This window comes from Hyalella azteca, unplaced genomic scaffold (assembly GCF_000764305.2).
Source record: "Hyalella azteca isolate HAZT.00-mixed unplaced genomic scaffold, Hazt_2.0.2 contig1385, whole genome shotgun sequence".
Taxonomy (NCBI): Eukaryota; Metazoa; Arthropoda; class Malacostraca; order Amphipoda; family Hyalellidae; genus Hyalella; species Hyalella azteca.
This window is the reverse complement of record NW_025931704.1, coordinates 28,432-47,176: the sequence shown is the minus strand read 5'-3', so window position 1 is coordinate 47,176 and position 18,745 is coordinate 28,432. Positions and strand designations below refer to the sequence as shown.

At 38.3% G+C, this 18,745-nt stretch overlaps 1 protein-coding gene across 2 annotated transcripts; it reads right to left on the bottom strand.

The window, feature by feature from the left end:
- Positions 1 to 346: 346 nt before the first annotated feature.
- On the bottom strand, positions 347 to 11,272 carry LOC108678255 (clarin-2). 2 transcript variants are annotated; one of them, XM_018166623.2, is made up of 4 exons: positions 10,845 to 11,272; positions 2,856 to 3,032; positions 2,413 to 2,545; positions 347 to 1,625 (listed from the first exon to the last, which is right to left on the bottom strand). In XM_018166623.2, exons 1-4 carry the CDS (start codon positions 11,236 to 11,238, stop codon positions 1,496 to 1,498), a joined length of 834 nt encoding a protein of 277 aa, XP_018022112.1. In that variant the 5' UTR covers positions 11,239 to 11,272; the 3' UTR covers positions 347 to 1,495. The 2 variants fall into 2 exon arrangements, with proteins under 2 accessions (XP_018022112.1, XP_018022113.1); XM_018166624.2 differs by lacking the exon at positions 347 to 1,625 and adding an exon at positions 1,632 to 1,871.
- Positions 11,273 to 18,745: the final 7,473 nt, after the last annotated feature.

Below are 18,745 nucleotides of genomic sequence, written 5' to 3'. Positions count from 1 at the left end.
ATGCCAAAAAATTAATGTATCACAATTTGCCGTACAGTCAATCATCATTTAATTTAGTGAGCCACTTGTAATAGTTTATCGTTAGAGGATATCTTACGGTGTATTGACATGTTCGGTATATACAGCGTAGATAATTTTTTTTTCGTTTATTTTTTCACTCTATTTTACTTATATGGCTACCCTGAATAATTAAAATTTCCAAAATACGCCATCTTAAAATCTCCTCCCATTATTTTCAAGCTACAGCAATGAAAGATATACCATTCGATTCGTGAAATTAAGATCTAGCGATTCACCAATTGATTTATTTTATTTGGTTGTGGTTTAGATTATATTTTGCAATAACGGGGATATGTCTCTCGATAATGATATGTCTCTCGATGTTGTAGCACGTTAATTGTAGGAGAGTTTTTTACAGTACTTCCTTTTTTGCTGTTTTCTATGAATTTCAAGTTTACTTCCATTATTTCTGAAAATTTACACGAACAAAAAGGTCTTAGATTTCCATTTCACATATGTGTAAAAGTAAAAGTTTCAAAATGATCCGTCGGTAGATAAAAAAGTTATGTTTGACCAAGACGCTCCCCTTATTATAAATTCCACAATAAATATATAAAAGGTAATTAGGAAACAGCAGTTAATGGCGGCGTTGAATCTCAACAGCATATTTTGTGAAAAAATTGTGGTTGCATTAAATTCATACCAAAAAATTAATGTATCGCAATTTACCGTACGGTCAATCATCATTTAATTTAGTGAGCCACTTGTAATAGTTTATCGTTAGAGGATATCTTACAGTTACAGTGTATTGACATGTTCGGTACAGCGTAGATGTCACCTGAAATATGGATGATAAATTTTATCTATGATCAACCACACTCTGAAAAAATTTTCAATTTACAGTTCTTTATGTTTATGCCAACCATGCATAGAAAAAAAATCATATAGTTACACTAACAGCTGCATCTCATTTAAAATCGCATGAGTAACAACAGCATTAGGCAAAGTTATTCGTACAATTATCGTCTGAAATTTTTTGAAAATTCACATTAAATTACAGTTTCCAAATAACTATTAAACATCGAAAAAAGTAAATATAGAGAGGGTAAAAATTATTTTTAAAATGAACCAATAGTTAATATTGACCTCAAAGTATCTAATTTTGTGCACAATCGACATTATCTTACTTGACAGTATTTGAAAAGAATCTAACGGTAAACAGACGGACTTTTTGCTTTACAGACGCGTCAAGACTGCAAGTATATAGCACCGCGCATTCAATTCGTAAAATTATGCCCATGTGTGTCAGAGAAAACGCAATTGAAAGAAAGTATAAACAATGAGAGGCTTTACGGTCTCGATATACGGTATTAACAATCAGTGGCTACAGATTGTTGCAAGTGTATCACTACACCAAGCTTTACCATGCCACTTTTCTTACTACCGATCACTAACTATTTTACTAACTTAATAATAATCTATCATTGGCATGGATCTAGTAGAGGAGGATGTCATTCGTGGCTTTGTCAGGTTCTTGGATTTTCTCCTTGCTTTTTGGCTCGTAAGTTCCAAACGCCACGAGCCCGCAGTTGGCGACGTGCACAATGATGGCCACCACCACCAGCCTGCAAATGAAGTGAACTAAATGATGGCCACCACCACCAGCCTGCAAATGAAGTGAACTAAATGATGGCCACCACCATCAGCCTGCAAATGAAGTGAACTAAATGATGGCCACCACCACCAGCCTGCAAATGAAGTGAACTAAATGATGGCCACCACCACCAGCCTGCAAATGAAGTGAACTAAATGATGGTCATCACCACCAGCCTGCAAATGAAGTGAACTAAATGATGGCCACCACCACCAGCCTGCAAATGGAGTGAACTTAATGCTGTATTTAATAGTGTTCTCATTACCAGGCCACTAGGTACGTTTGCTGATGGTTGAAGTATCTCAAAGGGTTAACCATTTGTTTACTGATAATAACTCTAATTACCAGGCCTTAAAGTATAAAAGGCATTGACGACGGCTAAATAACGAAATCTGGTTACTAAAGTAATAATCCGATGACTAATAAATAAATCCGGTGATTAAACGTCAACCCATTGTCTACCGGCGATAAAATTTGGTATAACCTCTTGAAATGTTGCAAATACTAAGTTTATTTTATCAACAGCGACATCAGAAACTAGTTCACAAATTCAATTTTTCGTTTCATTCGCTCAATAAATTATTCAACTTGAAGAGTGATGCTAATATCGCTTATAAAAATGTCATAATAGTGAATACATCAATCAAATACTAGTACATTTATCATAATAATAACAATAAAATTATTGGTAATTAGGATTAAACAATAATAATAATTGCAACAAACAACATTGAAATTGCACGAATTTTGGGACGCACCAGAAGGAATAGCCGAGAGCCTCGTTGCCTTCTGTGGTCCAGCCGTCCTTGCTCTGCTCGATCAGCACGTTGTGGGATAAACTGGTGTGGTACAGCACGGACCACAGCACCACAGCCACCAGGGTGAACACGGCTGCGGAATGGGTTGAGGTTTGAAGTGAAATTTTGCAAACATTTCCATATGTCAAGCCTCACCTGCCAAAGAGTTCCATATGACAAGCCTCACCTGCCAAGGAGTTCCATATGTCAAGCCTCACCTGCCAAAGATTTCCATTTGACAAGCCTCACCTGCCAAGGAGTTCCACTTGACAAGCCTCACCTGCCAAAGAGTTCCACTTGACAAGCCTCACCTACCAAAGAGTTCCATTTGACAAGCCTCGCCCACCAAGCAGTTCCATATCCCAAGTCTCACCTGCCAAAGATTTCCATTTGACAAGCCTCACCTGCCAAGGAGTTCCATATGTACAAGCCAGGCACACCAGTGATCAGCTCTACAGGAGTGGTCGCCGTGTTGATGATTGCGAAGATTGCGCCTGCAATCGCGAACAACAATCCGACGCACAGGCAGGCGATTGTTCCCACCCACAATCCCTGGTTCATCAGACCGCTCGTCTCTGACACTGCAAAACAAATATAAATGAGATCTCTATCAAATATGAATCAATTTTGATCTCAATTGAAATAGGTTCGCTTTTATTCCAAAGATTTCGCAACTGAAAGGTTACGAGTTATCTGTTTCCTTTGCCGAAGTTTGCTCTAGTAAAGTGATACATGGAATAAATTTATTTTACGAAATGTTTCACTACAAAGAATTTCTGAGAAGTCAATTCACTTCATCAAATGTTTTGCCACAAGTAGCTATAAAAAATCAGCTAACTTCATCCAACGTTTCGCAATCAAGAAACAATTAATGCTATTTTTACTTCAACATACGTTGAACAAAGTAGATTAACTGTGATTAGATGTAATATAATTGCATTAGCTGCTCAAAACTAGGAAGATAACCACATTTCTTAGACTCTGTCACGCTTGAAAATAATTTTTTTTGTGGTGATTTTCTTCCAACGATGTAAATTTGCAATTCACTTCAGCATCCAGCTCACACTAGGCACAGCAAAATTTTCACATAAAACCGTAGTATAACAATACTTTTCATCCACGCTAAATGCTTGATGAATAAAACCATCGATCATAATAGCGTCCAACCAACGAAATAAAATAGCATAAAACGTCAGCGTCCATCTATATTAGATGCTGATATATGTAGGGATATAGGTAATTTAAAGCTGGAATGGAGCGTAAACAAGAAGCACATATACAGCAGCCTATATACCATATTGAATGATGTAATGTTCATTGCGTTATCTTACTTGTTATCGATGTAGGAGACTACTATCGCTCGTATGTAAATTTATGCAACACTTTTTACATGAATCACTTACTAAAAATAAAGAAAAAATATGTTTTTTTATGCACTTTTTAAAATATGTTTACTTTAACAGATTTAACCGTTTCTCCTAAGCCCCGAACGGCACTGTGACAGTAACAAAATTAATATTCTTTACAAGAGATATGATGTTTGATTAAATGTTCGCAATGGAGACCGGTCAGCCCTTAGGATAAAGACGGCAAGTCTATGAGTTTACTTGACAAGTTTATCTTGCCTTGATATTAATAGATAATACATAAAGGGATACAAAGTGGTTATATAATAGACCTTCAAAATATTGCATGTTCAGTTTAGCTGCATTATATATATCAGAACAAATTGTTAACAGGGCGTATTTGTGGTTCTTCACATCAACTTTCCGCTTTTCATCAGCTATACAGAAATTCAGTCAAACTTTTCTGTGTAGAAAGCATGTGAAGAAATTCACTACATATAAAGACCCTACTGTAATATTATTCATATAAAATACAATAAATAATACTACGCGCAAGAAAACTCTGAATATAAATGATCACCAACACGACAATCTTTAGCAGGCCGGCCGCGTGCTGAGGCCTACGCTGCCAAGAATCAAAGTAACACACACAAAAATGAAATCAGCAAAAAGACAGTATAAAGATAACCGATCCAAGAAAGTGAAAACCAGGGCAGAAATTTGGAAAATCGACGTTCATTATTTCAAGCCATTCCTGTTCTGCTTCAACGAATCAAAAATTTGCAGCGGAAAAACGTTGATCTTCAACCCGCTTGATTCTATATAATTCGATAGCTTATCGTTGTAACTGCTCGAAATCGCTGGATCTGAATCTCCGTTCGTAGATTCATCCACGTGATTGCTTCTCGAATTTAAATATAGATTTGCATCGTCAAGATCGGGGTGTTTTTGATCGATGATCGTCATCGAGCTTGAATAATCCGCTTTGTTTTCTTCGGTGCTTCTTGTTTTCTGCGATTGCGATTTTCCCGCCTTGGAGCTGGACACTAAGCAGACCGGGTCGCTGATGGCGCTGATATTGCCAGCCAGGATGAGCCTGAGGTGATCCTGCCGCATGTCCTTAGGGTCCGCGCAGCTGTACATGCACTTGCCTTCGACGCAGACCACTGCCGCATGAACGTTCATTAGTATTTCTGTTATGTCGCAATATAAGTAAACAATGATATGAATTAAGTAATTTTGTTCTTTTGGATTGTTCTCGCCAAATAAGTAAAACCTGATACGGTGCATGAGTCATATTTAATAAAATCTATAACTCTAAACTACCTACAAGTCTTGAAAGGATCTGTCTGTTACATTTTTGCGTTACGGGCATGTAAGGTTGCAGTGACGAATGAACGTAAAGAGGCCTTCACAAACGCCCCATCTCACCATATAAAGTGATTAGGACGTTTCAGGACCAGCTAGTGTATTGAGCATTCAATTATTGGTTGTTACTCAGTACATAATGGAAGCATGGCTCGGTGCAAGACACAACAAATTCATGCGCTTTCAAAAACGTTTAGTGCTTATCTTACTCAACAATATGCAGTGAATTATTCACTGCAGTAATCGTACCGGCAGTAAGAGACTCACTGCAGCAAATCGTAGCTATCAGTAACTCACTGTAGTAATCGTAGCGATCAGTAACTCACTGTAGTAATCGTAGCGAGCAGTAACTCACTGTAGTAATCGTAGCGAGCAGTAACTCACTGTAGTAATCGTAGCGAGCAGCAACTCACTGTAGTAATCGTAGCGAGCAGCAACTCACTGTAGTAATCGTAGCGAGCAGTACCGCTGGCCTCCAGCTGGCTCGCCCCCCGGAACAGACCGCCATGGAAGGTGCCCGTGTAGTCCGCACTAACGGAGATGTTCTGGCTGTAGTAAGCCTCTGCCGTGACCCAGCTGTCCGTTCCCAGCGCCGCCCCCATCAGGGCGCCCCCCAACAGGCACGTCAAGAACGAAGCGTACAGATACGAGCGACGACGACGCTGCATCTTGCGTGCGTAGTCTTCTTCGTCGTCCATGTCCATCGTGAGTGACGTGGAGGTCTCAAGGCGAGGCTGTGCGACGTGTTTTTTCTCTTAGGGATTCAAATCTCAGCGTTTCTGATGCAAGGGACTAGTCAATTATGCGGGATAATTCTTTTCAGTTCAGCAACATTTGATGTGTTTCTGGTGATTACCGAAGAAGAATTGCGCTGGTATCCGACACGCTACTCATGCATCTGAAATTGGGGGTTAAATGAGAATGTTGCCAAGTGTTGATCAGAACGAGGCTTACTTAAAGTGGCTCAGTTTGGACTCATGATTAATTGCATTCAAGATTCGTGATGACGTAATCCTTGTTGCCAAGTGTTGATCAGAACAAGGCTTACCTAAAGTGGCTCAGTTTGGACTCATGATTAATTGCATTCAAGATTCGTGATGACGTAATCCGCGTTAACGGGATTTGTGATGATAAGATTCGAGATATCATGATTTGAACTAAGTTTTACAAATCTAATCAAAGTTTGGACAGCTTTCGGACAACAATTCGGCAAGATAGAGTTCTAGGGCCAAAGTTCCGGCAGAGCTCGGGCCAAGGTTGCACTAATGTCTAACATAGGCTAAAAAACGGTTGGACAAATCTTGAGCAACGGTGCGGGTTTTCAGCTAATAAATAAATGCAAACAATTATAAATAACGATGGAAAAATGAAATCAAATCAATTAACCACCGGTACATGAGGCTCGCTAGCGCCCATACGCTCCACTGCGTCGGAGGAGGCGTTCACAGCACGAACCCGGCGCTCAAGTAGCGGCCTGAGAGTCAGCACAAAAAATTCTGTGTACTAAGTGCAACAAACACAGCGCATGCCGTGCGCTGAATGCAGCAAACACAGCGCATGCCGTGCGCTGAATGCAGCAAACACAGCGCATGCCGTGCGCTGAATGCAGCAAACACAGCGCATGCCGTGCGCTGAATGCAGCAAACACAGCGCATGCCGTGCGCTGAATGCAGCAAACACAGCGCATGCCGTGCGCTGAATGCAGCAAACACAGCGCATGCCGTGCGCTGAATGCAGCAAACACAGCGCATGCCGTGCGCTGAATGCAGCAAACACAGCGCATGCCGTGCGCTGAATGCAGCAAACACAGCGCATGCCGTGCGCTGAATGCAGCAAACACAGCGCATGCCGTGCGCTGAATGCAGCAAACACAGCGCATGCCGTGCGCTGAATGCAGCAAACACAGCGCATGCCGTGCGCTGAGTGCAGCAAACACAGCGCATGCCGTGCGCTGAATGCAGCAAACACAGCGCATGCCGTGCGCTGAATGCAGCAAACACAGCGCATGCCGTGCGCTGAATGCAGCAAACACTGCGCATGCCGTGCGCTGAATGCAGCAAACACAGCGCATGCCATGCACTGAATGCAGCAAGCACTACGTACGTGACCAGTCAAGCCACTACCTCGCACCTAAAACCTATGGTTGTGCAGGTAGCCAAGTCGCTATACGCGTCAAAATGCAGGAAATTCTATTGCGTATTGGTAAACCAGGCATGGCTGTTGTTGGTTTGTACTTCAATCTTAAGTACATACCGCGGGCAGAAGTGTCAAAAATCATCAAAAAATCAAACTTACAAAGTAACAGATCTAATAGAACCAAGCAGATTCGACTGCATGAATTCAGATAAAAACGTATTGTCGAAGAGAATTTTATAACCTTCATTATGTACAATCTATAATGTTCATTATTTATAACTGGGTATGTTCACAAACCATAAAGTTCATTATTCTGTACTCATTTTGTTCATAACCAATTTCTAGTGTACATGATTCATGTTATTCCGGTATGAATAACATTATTAGAAAAAGATACGCACTTTCAGGCCTTCTCTGTCTGAACGAGATGACATCAAAACGTACTAAGACTTTGAAAACATCAGCATTACCATTTGTGCCGGACCTAGATGAAGCTCTAGGAGGCGACTAAACGATGAAGCTCTAGGAAACGAATAGACGATAAAGCTTTAGGAGACGACTAGACGATGAAGCTCTAGCTAGGAAATGACTAGACGACAAAGCTCTAGGAGACGACTAAACGATGCAACTCTGGATGGCGACAAAACGAGGAAGCTCTACTAGATGACTGGACGATGATGCTCTAGGAGACGATTAGCCGATGAAGCTCTAGGACGATTCCAAAACCTACATAAATATAATAGATTAGCTAGCTAGATGAATAGGGCATTGTGGGGTCAATTGAGGATTGATTTTTTCATTTGAGGCATAGGCTAAACCAAATATTTACACGAGCATATTTAAATATTGAGCACTAGGTACAGAACACGCTGAACAGCTGACACCTGCATGAAACACTAGGTACAGGAAACGCTGAACAGCTGACACCTGCATGAAACACTAGGTACAGGAAACGCTGAACAGCTGACACCTGCATGAAACAATAGGTACAGAACACAAAGAACAGCTGACACCTGCATGAAACACTAGGTACAGAACACACTGAATAGCTGACACCTGCATGAAACAATAGGTACAGAACACTAGGAACAGCTGACACCTGCATGAAACACTAGGTACAGAACACTAAGAATAATTGACATATGCTAGGAACGTAACAGAACACAAAGAACAGTTTATATACTCTTTACAAAACTGTTCTTCAAGAATTAGCTCGGCAGCGGGCGGCTGTAAGGTCTCTGTTGCACTGGCCAGTTCTGTGAAGATAGCGACCAACATGTCATCTTATCTCTACATTATCAGGAGTTATCAAGTGTACTTATAAATGCAGGATGTATGGTCTTAGTGCCTCCGTACGTCACTGCCCACATCATTGCATTTAATTACTGTATAGTGTATAGGTGTAATGTTTATGGTGTTCTGTGGTCACTGCCTTGTAATTTACTTAGAACTTAGCATTAAATATCACTCAACAACATTACATTTGAAAAGAGATCAAATGTTTGCGGCTTGCCCGCTCTCAGTTATCAAACAATATAATTTAGAATTAATTATTTAACGCGCACAAAATATAATTGTTATTTTATATATAGGTATGTAAACTATATATGTATATATGTACTTGAAATGAGGGTATATATGAAATTGACTTAAGTTATGGCAGTTAAACTAACTATATATAGATATCTTTGAGTTGCTACCAATTGACTGGGCGCAGCTACTGCTATAACGAGCCAGATTAAATATCTCTATTTACAAACTCCTTAGGATTTGCTAATTAAACCAAGAACTAATTAATTGTGTCGACTCTCGTGTTTAATAACCATATTAGCTTTATCGACTTAATGAGGCTCGTAATTTATAACTTATTAGCTGCATCGATTTAATGAGGCTCGTAATTTATAACTTATTAGCCTTATCGACCTAATGAGACTCGTATTTAATAACTTATTAGCTGCCTCTACTTAATGTGGCTCGTACTTTATAACTAATTAGCTTCATCGACTGATGAGACTCGTACATTTTAACTTATTAGCTGCATCGACTTAATGAGACTCGTACTTTATAACGTATTATCTGCATTGACTTAATGAGACTCGTACTTTATAACATATTATCTGCATTGACTTAATGAGACTCGTACTCTATACCTTATTAGCTGTATCTACTTAATGAGACTAGCACTCTATAAGCTGAGCGTTACAACTTTCCCCAGGCCCGCAGTCTCTCTTACCTACACTGAGCTTCTGCCGCAGTTTATTTGCGCTCTCTGATTTCTTGTTTTTATTCTGCGTTAGTTTCTCCTAGTCTTTTTTTATTGTATCTCTGCCTGGTGCGAAATTTCTTCCTGCGCGTTTGTTCAGACGCTGAGCCATTAGTTACGGCTGGATTATTTCTTTTCATCAGATTTCGAGTTTAAATAATACTGAGTGACAGGAGAGCAATTCATCGGTTAGCTAGCGAGTGTATATGGAACATTAATTAGTTTTAGATGGCAGAATTTGTTGATTTATACGCGTGCGATTAATGACCAGAGAATTCGTTGAATATTGGAACTTGAATTATGTACTTCAAATCAATGAAGCAATCTTTATTTTCTAGGCTCATTCTCAAATATTTTATGATGCTTTTAAATGCGTTCATGGCTCAATGTATGTCGTATTTATAGTGCTTAAAACAAATACGATTAATGAGTGCAGGCAGTATTGTAACTAGCGATGACATTGCTTCTCTACAGTAACATTGCTCCTCTTTAGTAACTCTTGAGTATTGAAACACGGTAATATCGCTTACCTACAATACTGAAACATGGTAAAATTGCTCCTCTATGAACAAAAAAAAAAGAACATTACTGCTTGTCTGCTGTTGTCAAGACGTTAAAATAATGTTAATCACACCCTAAAGAACACCATATTTGAAGATCGCCTGCGTTTAAAAAGATGTCATTCATTACTAACAAACATTTTAGAACAAACTGGTTCGATTCGTGAGTAAATTCAGGGAGCGAGATGAATAACATCAGGGAGCGAGATGAATTCCAGAATAGCGGTTCATACCAGCTCGGGAACCAACCAAATAGCATCGTCTTAATTCGGCCTTAATCAAATATGTTGCTATCCAGATAAGAATAACATTACACGACGCTACGTCTAATGAATAACACACATACTAGTTTCTAAAGATCGTCACAAGGCGAACACTAGAATACCGCATTAATTCGTATATGGTGAGTAAACACTATACATGAATATAGTATACTCCATTTGTTTGATTAAAGATGATATGGAAGAACTCTAATGAATTCTTACCAGAAAAATTATACATGCATCAGGCTACATAACACTAACAGAAACTCTAGTCATTTGATAACCTTAGTATTTTCAATCAAATATAATCATAATTATCAATATAAAATGTTCTAATAATTTGGTGTTATTCTGGAAATTATCATAGCAAAGTGCGCAGTCATAAACTAAAGTCGTTATACATAATAAAAATCTACTGAAATAATGAAGATTGACTATAAAGATAGACTGAACTCACCTTGAAAATGCGTTAATCTCTCCCCGAATCCAACGTTGAGTTCCAAGTCCCCTTGGAAAAGTCCAAAGTTGATCGATCCCGTAGAGTTTGGCCTGAAAACTTCTTCCTTTGTACGTGAACTTTCTTCTTGTGCGCTCGAACTTTGAAGTTCTGTTTCACTTTGTTGTCTCGTGTCTGAGCTTTGTTCTTGTGACTTAGAACCTTGTATTTGTGTGTTATTAAAGGCAGTGTTTGTTCTTGTTATCTGGCTGACAGATCCAGGTATCGGTCTCAGCCGCTGACGGCAGCTGGCGACGAACCAGTGACGCGTACCCAGCGCAGCGCCCACGAGCGCCAGACACACGCAGCAGCCCACGAATGACAGCAAGATCAGGCTACGCTTGAACACGTTCATGGTGACTGTGGTGCAGTGGTGGTGCAGTGTGTGGTGGTGCAGTGGTGGTGCAGTGGTGGTGCAGTGATGGTGCAGTGGTGGTGCAGTGGTGGTGCAGTGATGATGCTGGTGTGGTTGTGAGGATTTCTGCTGTTGGTGCAGTGATGATGTTGCAGTGATAGTGGTGGTATAATTGTGATGATGTCTGCTGGTGGTGCAGTGATGATGATGGAGTTATGATGATGTCAGCAGGTGGTACAGTGATGATAGTAGGGTTGTTGTGATGATGTCTGCTGGTGGTGCAGTGATGATAGTAGAGCAATTGTGATGGTAAGAGGTTGTTGTAGTAGAGTGATAATGTGCTGGCGGTGAAGCAATGATACCGGAACAGTGATTATGGTGGGCAGCGTTTATGGTAGAGTGATAATTTTTGGTCAAGTTGTGACACTGTTTATTGATGGTGAAATGAAAATGGTTGATGATCGCTGGGTGGTGATAACGCTGGCGCAGTGACGATCATAGATAATAGTGTTTTTTGTTGCCCTCGGTGGATGATACGCTGAGAGTAATTTTAAGTTAATAATGAATGATTTTAGGCGAGCAAGAAGAGACTATAAGCAGGCACTTCATGTGCTGGGTTCACAAATTATTCAATTATGTATGCTAACAAATGTTATAGCTCATTTATCAAGCTGTGTGTTCAAAATACGTCCTAAACTTGATCGAGTTTTTGGCAGCCTGACGAGTTTAACTTTGAGTTGAAAATGATCAAAAGCAAGCAGAATAAATGTACTTAGAAATAACATAAAAAGCAGGAGTCGATGTCGATGGAGGGCAGAGTTGAACTATGAAGTGAAGCACAACGTTGAGTGAGTTTGAATGGAGTTGAACAGCCCTCAACTTGACTTGAATATTGTTGAGGATTGAAGAGCAACAATCACTGCGGATTGCTGATATCAACAAGTTGAATGATGCCTGCAGTTACAGCGTCACATAAGCAGGAACATTATAACCTACATTACAACTATATAACTTTCCTGTACACTGTTACTGTAAGTCGTACACGCTTATAAATGTACATTCAAATTAAGTTTTATGCCTCAATTGACAATGTTTTATCCCACTGCCAGAGTGAACAAAACTGAATGTGTTAGAGCGCTTCAGTCAAATCAAAAGCGGAATTATGTCTATGAAAATAATAGTGCATCAACAATATGAGTCACGAATTAGATAGATATAATGATATTACTACTCAATGAATTACGGCAGGAGACTCATAACAAAGATAGTAAAGTTGTATTTATCTAATTTTTATCATGACAGCTCAAACATATTTAAATTGTATAAATTTAGTAAAAATTAAAATAAATTATTGTCAGTTACGACGGATTATCACAGTCCACCGATGATCAGAGGTAACATCGCACGAGAGAAATAACAAAAAAATATTTCAATGAATTTAGACTGTGTCAAAGAAATAAAAAATCCTCCGTTTTAAATAATTCGATTTTTTTCGCTTCATGTTTCGATTATTTATTTCGATTATTTATTTTTTAAATTACAAGGATGAACGCGCAATACGGTCACCAGAAGCTTTGCTTTGAATCGTTTAATCTTATCATAATATAACTTTAATTTTGTACATAAATTTGATTATTATACATGGAAGTAAAATTTACCTCTGTTACTGATTATTACTTTAAAACTTTACACAATTTTTACGATATTGAGAACGTGATTTAATTGAAATATTTTCTTAAATGTTCGAAAAATGTCTTTAAAGTTTTCCGAAAGTTCAGCATGTAACATATCGTTTAAAATTCAATGCAGACTTTCTAATGAGGTTAAAGTCACGAGTGCAGGTATGGAGGAGGCGTCGAGGACAACCTCTTGTTAACCTCGTCACATCCTAACAGAATTTGTTCGTATGCGTCCGCACGAAAACGCCGAACACTCTTCCTAAATTTCAACTTCGTTTGAAAAAGCTTTCATAGCAATCATTAACCAGGATATAATGAGATTTTTCAGAAATAGAAAACGTGATATACAACCAATATATTTTTAATTTAGAGTTGCGGAAGAGACCGAAGTTGTGTTGTGAGAGCACAAGGCACTTACATGCGATCCTCACGACATTCAAAGTTTCACTGACGGAATACCTGAGCAAGCGTCCAACTCTGACAAGTTTTAAAGCTTAGCTTATAAATCTAACGATGAATAAAATATTTCACCTCTGCAGTAAACTTTTCTTAGTATTTTTGAACGAGAACAATAGAAATCCAAGACGAGTTATTGCTCCAGAACTTTGACGTAAATTATTACTTGGTTATAATGTGTTTGTGAATGAGATGCTCCGTGACCCAGTGAGTTGAACGCACCTGACGATGTTGTGACGCAGGATTGCCAACAGGACTCACCTGCCGCGGTTTGCGAAGATCACTCATGTTTTTCAGTGAAAATATAGTTTAAAAATAGCATGAGCTATTTTAAACAGATAAACACTTTCCCTCTTCATTAAAGACTTGACCATTAACTTCAGTCCTGTCCTACACCGTAGTAGAGAAATATTCAATCCTGAAACAATCAAATTTTTCGACAATATAGCATGAATTGGACTTGATTTAATTATTTTAGTTTTGAATTTAGTGTTGCAGTTTCTTACGCGAAAATTCATATAAACACTTCCCGGCGTGTTCAAAATAACGTTGCACACTAATTCCTTACAGTCCTATCCACCTTTAGCATGATTTTATTTAATGAAACATGATTTCCAAACATTGTCTGTCAGAATAGTAATAAATTTATTTGAATAAACTATTCTATTGACAGAGATTCCATTAGTCGCATAATATAACATCCGAATCTAATATTAAATGTATTTTGATAAAGAAAGGTTCGTACTGGGACTTAATACTTCCTGTAATACTCATTTGGCGCATTTTTGTCTGTCTATACATAAAGTGCTCCGAGAGAATGATACTAAACAATAAAATTAAATTAAATAAATGACCATCGTGGTTGGTTGCGCACTCGGTCCTCTAAAGTCTAACTGATCAGATTTGTTAACTACAACGGCGGGCAGTACCGATCAATCGCATTGGCACCGATACGACCATGAAAGTGTCGCTTTAGGCTTTAGTAGGAGTTACTTAAAGTTGGTCGACATTCTCCGTAACTTCCAAATTTCTCTTGAAAAAAAAAACAGAGAATGAAATTTATCGAAAGCATATTCATGTGAAAATATGCACTAAATCAATATATAGCAATAAAAAGAAGAAACAGGTAGGAACATTATTTTAAATTTACGATGGTAAGCCGAGTTATTATTATTAACACGTTTTTCTTAACTTAGCTTCGCGTTTGTTTGTTTGTTCTTAACATTGACAACGAAAATTAGCCCACTTCTGATTGCTCTAGAGATCTAAAATTCGGCATGCAGGCAATTTTCGCCTAACAATTTCAGATACAATTATAAAAATTAGCAATTAGAGACCTAAATTAGCTTAATCGAGTAAAGTATATTAAATTTTTGTCCTTTTCAAATCTCGGTGACCACGCAACGTTTCCAAACTCTAGATTCGGGCGCACGACAGCAACAAACAACTGCTTCATTGCTTCTGCATCTAGATTTCGTATATGAGCGTCTGATTAGTCCAAGAAGTTTGTTGGATGTTTTAGCTTGCGTTTCAACATGCTTCGAAAATTTCAGCTCCTTGTCGACACAAACTCTGAGATTTTTTTCCACACTAGACTTTTCAATCATTACTCTCTCGATAATCATTATTTGTGCTATTTTAAATGTATTTTTAAAGTGTTTAAAAGCGTAGCTCAATGTCATAAAATTCAGGGATATGTTGTTCATCTTATAGTTTGAACAGTATTAATTAATTATTTTAATTTATATTGATGTATTCCTGGTATTTCGTGAACATATTTTACTCCGGAGTCCGGAGAAATAGAGATAGCTGAGGCCTGAAGTACAAGTTGCAGATACGCATGAACTTCCCGGCTCTTCGGTTACTCTACGGTCTACCTCTAGGTCTAGTCTCTAGATACTTGCTGGTGGTTTGTCAATGTTGATTTGACCTTGGTAGCTGTGAGAATGAGTGTCCGGAATAAAATTCGAGAGGCGACTTCATAATACATTTAAAATAGTTACTTTGTTGGCTTACCTTCTGCTTGATCATGAAATACCTAGCCGCAGCACTGGCTAAATTCCGGCTTACTATCTCGCACACATCGCTGCAGCCTGCAGGGCTAGCCTCCGGCGACCGGCTGCACTTAGTTCTGGAAAATCGTGACGCCGATCGTCGAACAGACGTGGCTGGTGGCATACTGACAGTCATGCTGATTGCTGAAGCTGTCAAAGCTGAAAGCTGTGATCTGTAAATAGCTAACTATCACCTTTGGTGTATAGTTTACTATTACTATAGCCTATACTAGGCCCTATACTATAGTATACACTATACAGTGCTATACACCAGGTTTACACCTATAGTGATAGGTGTATACTTACTAGTTAGTAGTTACTATACTATAGCGGAGCCTATAGTACTATACACCTTTGGAGTTGCAGTTAGGATATAATTATTCAATGATATAATTATTCCTTAATGGATTCCTAATATATTCACAGACGTATTTAAAAGTCTCAAACCATAATATTCTTCCTATAAAAACAGTTATTCACTATTTGGTAGAGCCATGTCAATCAGGCATGGCCGCATGGGTAGCTGGCTAGCTGCTCTGTACTGTAAGTCTGTGCCCAATTGAAAATTTTACCTGCAAGGCTGCAAGACAGACATACTCAAACTCAATTTTACCCCTAGGCCCTAACCCTAAGTGAAGAGAGAAAATGAGGCTTATTAGCTGAAGGCCTAAATTGCCTAATGTATGGGGCTAAACCGCGCTAAAGCTGTGCAGCCTGTGCCCAAGTTATCAGCCCAAAACCCCAAAATATTAAAAAAATTATGCATGAAGATGAAGATAAAAAAGATTGAAGCTCACTTAGGACTTAGCCAGGTTAGCCCAGGTCCCTGAGGCCCAGGATGCACCGATGCAGAAAATGGGTAAATATCTGAATTCTGAAGATTTATGATGACAGATCAGTGGCAAAATTTACACAACCCCCTTCAGATTTCAGAAAGATCTTGCCAATTCATTTGGATTGAAATTATTGCTTTTTAGATAGTCACAAATCTTTGCCACATTGTGACGTAACTGACGTAAGCCTGCAATATTTTAGAAAAAAAATAGGTCTTCCCAACTACCTCCTCCTCTTGTTCTGCAGTCTAGTGACAAGAACATGAGTTTTGGGAAATTGGAGAACTCTGTCATAATTGGAGTGTCAAGGTCACTACACCTTCCACCACAAATTCTATTTATTCTACTCAACCACTGAAGGCTGCTCACTGCTGCAGGCCGGCTGCGTGCTGCCAGCTGCGGCTGGTTGACGCTCCATGGCTGATTGGTTGAAGTTTCAAAGCAGTCTGTCCAATGAGATGGCTAGCATCAACTTAGGCAAGTCATAAGAAGAATAGCAATCCAAGCTTTCTTAAATGCCTTCATATTATCCAAACCAAAAAATAAGCAATGGATTTCCTATGGACTTAATTCAAAAGAAATGGTCATGAACTGTATTAATTGCAGTAATAAAAAATAACCATTATAACTTATTAGCATTGTTAGTATCACTCTGCTCATATGTACATGTGAAATCAATAATAGGAGATCCAAAAAAGCAATTAGTAGGTATTTAACAGAAACTCCATAAGAGTGCCTTTGGCAACCATGCAATATGCGCTACAAACTATCTGCGGCTGGCAGCGAGCACTCCGATCCCAATGCACAATGCTTTGTAGAAGCATTAATTTAATTCTTTGTACAAATTTATTGAATCAATATAAAATTTTTAACAACTGAATTATATACTATGAAGAGGTAATACCCAATCTATGTATACTATTTAACGATGCCAATTTTTAGCGCATTTGCTCATTTATGAAAAAAATGTACTATTGTGCTTGCCATGTCTGTAATATAACTCACTTAAACTCAGTACTCACTGCAGTTAGTGACAGAGAGCTCATTTTCTTGTTGACGAAAACATGAAGTCACGGATGGACAGACAGACAGACAAAGTGTAATATTAGAGAGTGCATTTTCTCGTTGATGAAAACATAAGTCACGGACGGACAGACAGATGGATGGCAAAAGTCTAATATTAGAGAGGTAATTTTCTCGTCAACAAAAACATGAAGTCACGGATGGACAGACGAAGTCTAATATTAGAGAGCGCATTTTCTCATCAATGAAAACATGAAGTCATGGATGGACGGACGGACAGACAGATAAACAAAGTCTAATATTAGTCTATTAGAGAGCGCAGTTTATTGTCAACAAAAACATGATTTCACAGACGGACAGACAGACAGACAAAGTCTAATATTAGAGAGCACATTTTCTTGTCGATGAAAACATAAAGTGACGGATGGACAGAAAGACAGATATGACGAGCATATAGTGTATTTTTTCATAAATGAGAAAATGCACTAAAAAGTCTGACATTTAATGTTGGACATTACAATTCAATGTATCCTCAGACATCACGGCTCAGCAAGTTTAATTTTGAATTTCTATAATGAAATTTATTCATATGATGCATACCGGTATCTGAAAGCTATACTACTGGCGTATGTTTAAATATAAATACCTCTGTTAAAATTCTGCTTCATTTCAAGTCTTATGATTAATTTATCATAAAATATTTAACTACTGTACCGTATTTACTTTGATATACGAAATATTTATTGTAAAGGGTACAGTATTTGCATATTCATTCATACCCACAGGGAAGAGAAACCTGGCTTTTCTGCACTGAATAGGAGCTATGAGTGCTTAGGTTGCTTAAAAAATATGCTTATTTATTTTACTGAAAAACTAATTAATGTAAGCTTCTCTAATAATTCCTACCACAGTGTATTGATAATAGCTACTTATTCCAAAATTCAAAAAAAAATCTGTTTGCTATCAAAGGAATTACAAGTGTCTTGGTTGATCAAAATTCGCTTTAAATGAAAAGTAAGTCATGTTAAAATCTGCGGGAGCGTATTGATAATAAAAACTCCCATTCCAAAATTATATCAAATCTGTTCGGTATTGAAGGACTTAGGATCTCTATTCTCAAACAATTTTACAACTGGTCTCCAAATTTTATGATACTGATACTCAGATTCAATGACCAACCAGTCATCACAGAAAATTAAAAAATGAACAATATTGATCCTGATTCCTGAATTTCATTTATGAATAGCATTTCTGAATATCATTCCTGATTCCTGAAAATAATTCCTGAGTTTTTGGTGCTTCAAGCACTCTGCATGCTTCAAGCGTTTTAAAATAAAGCTTTATTTCAAGTGTTCTGAATTACCCTGTTCTCAGTGGTAATTTGGGACACTTTTCTTTTAAATCTGGCACCTTACAAATAAAAAATGAAATTTTTTTAGAGGTACCATATATACTTGTTTAT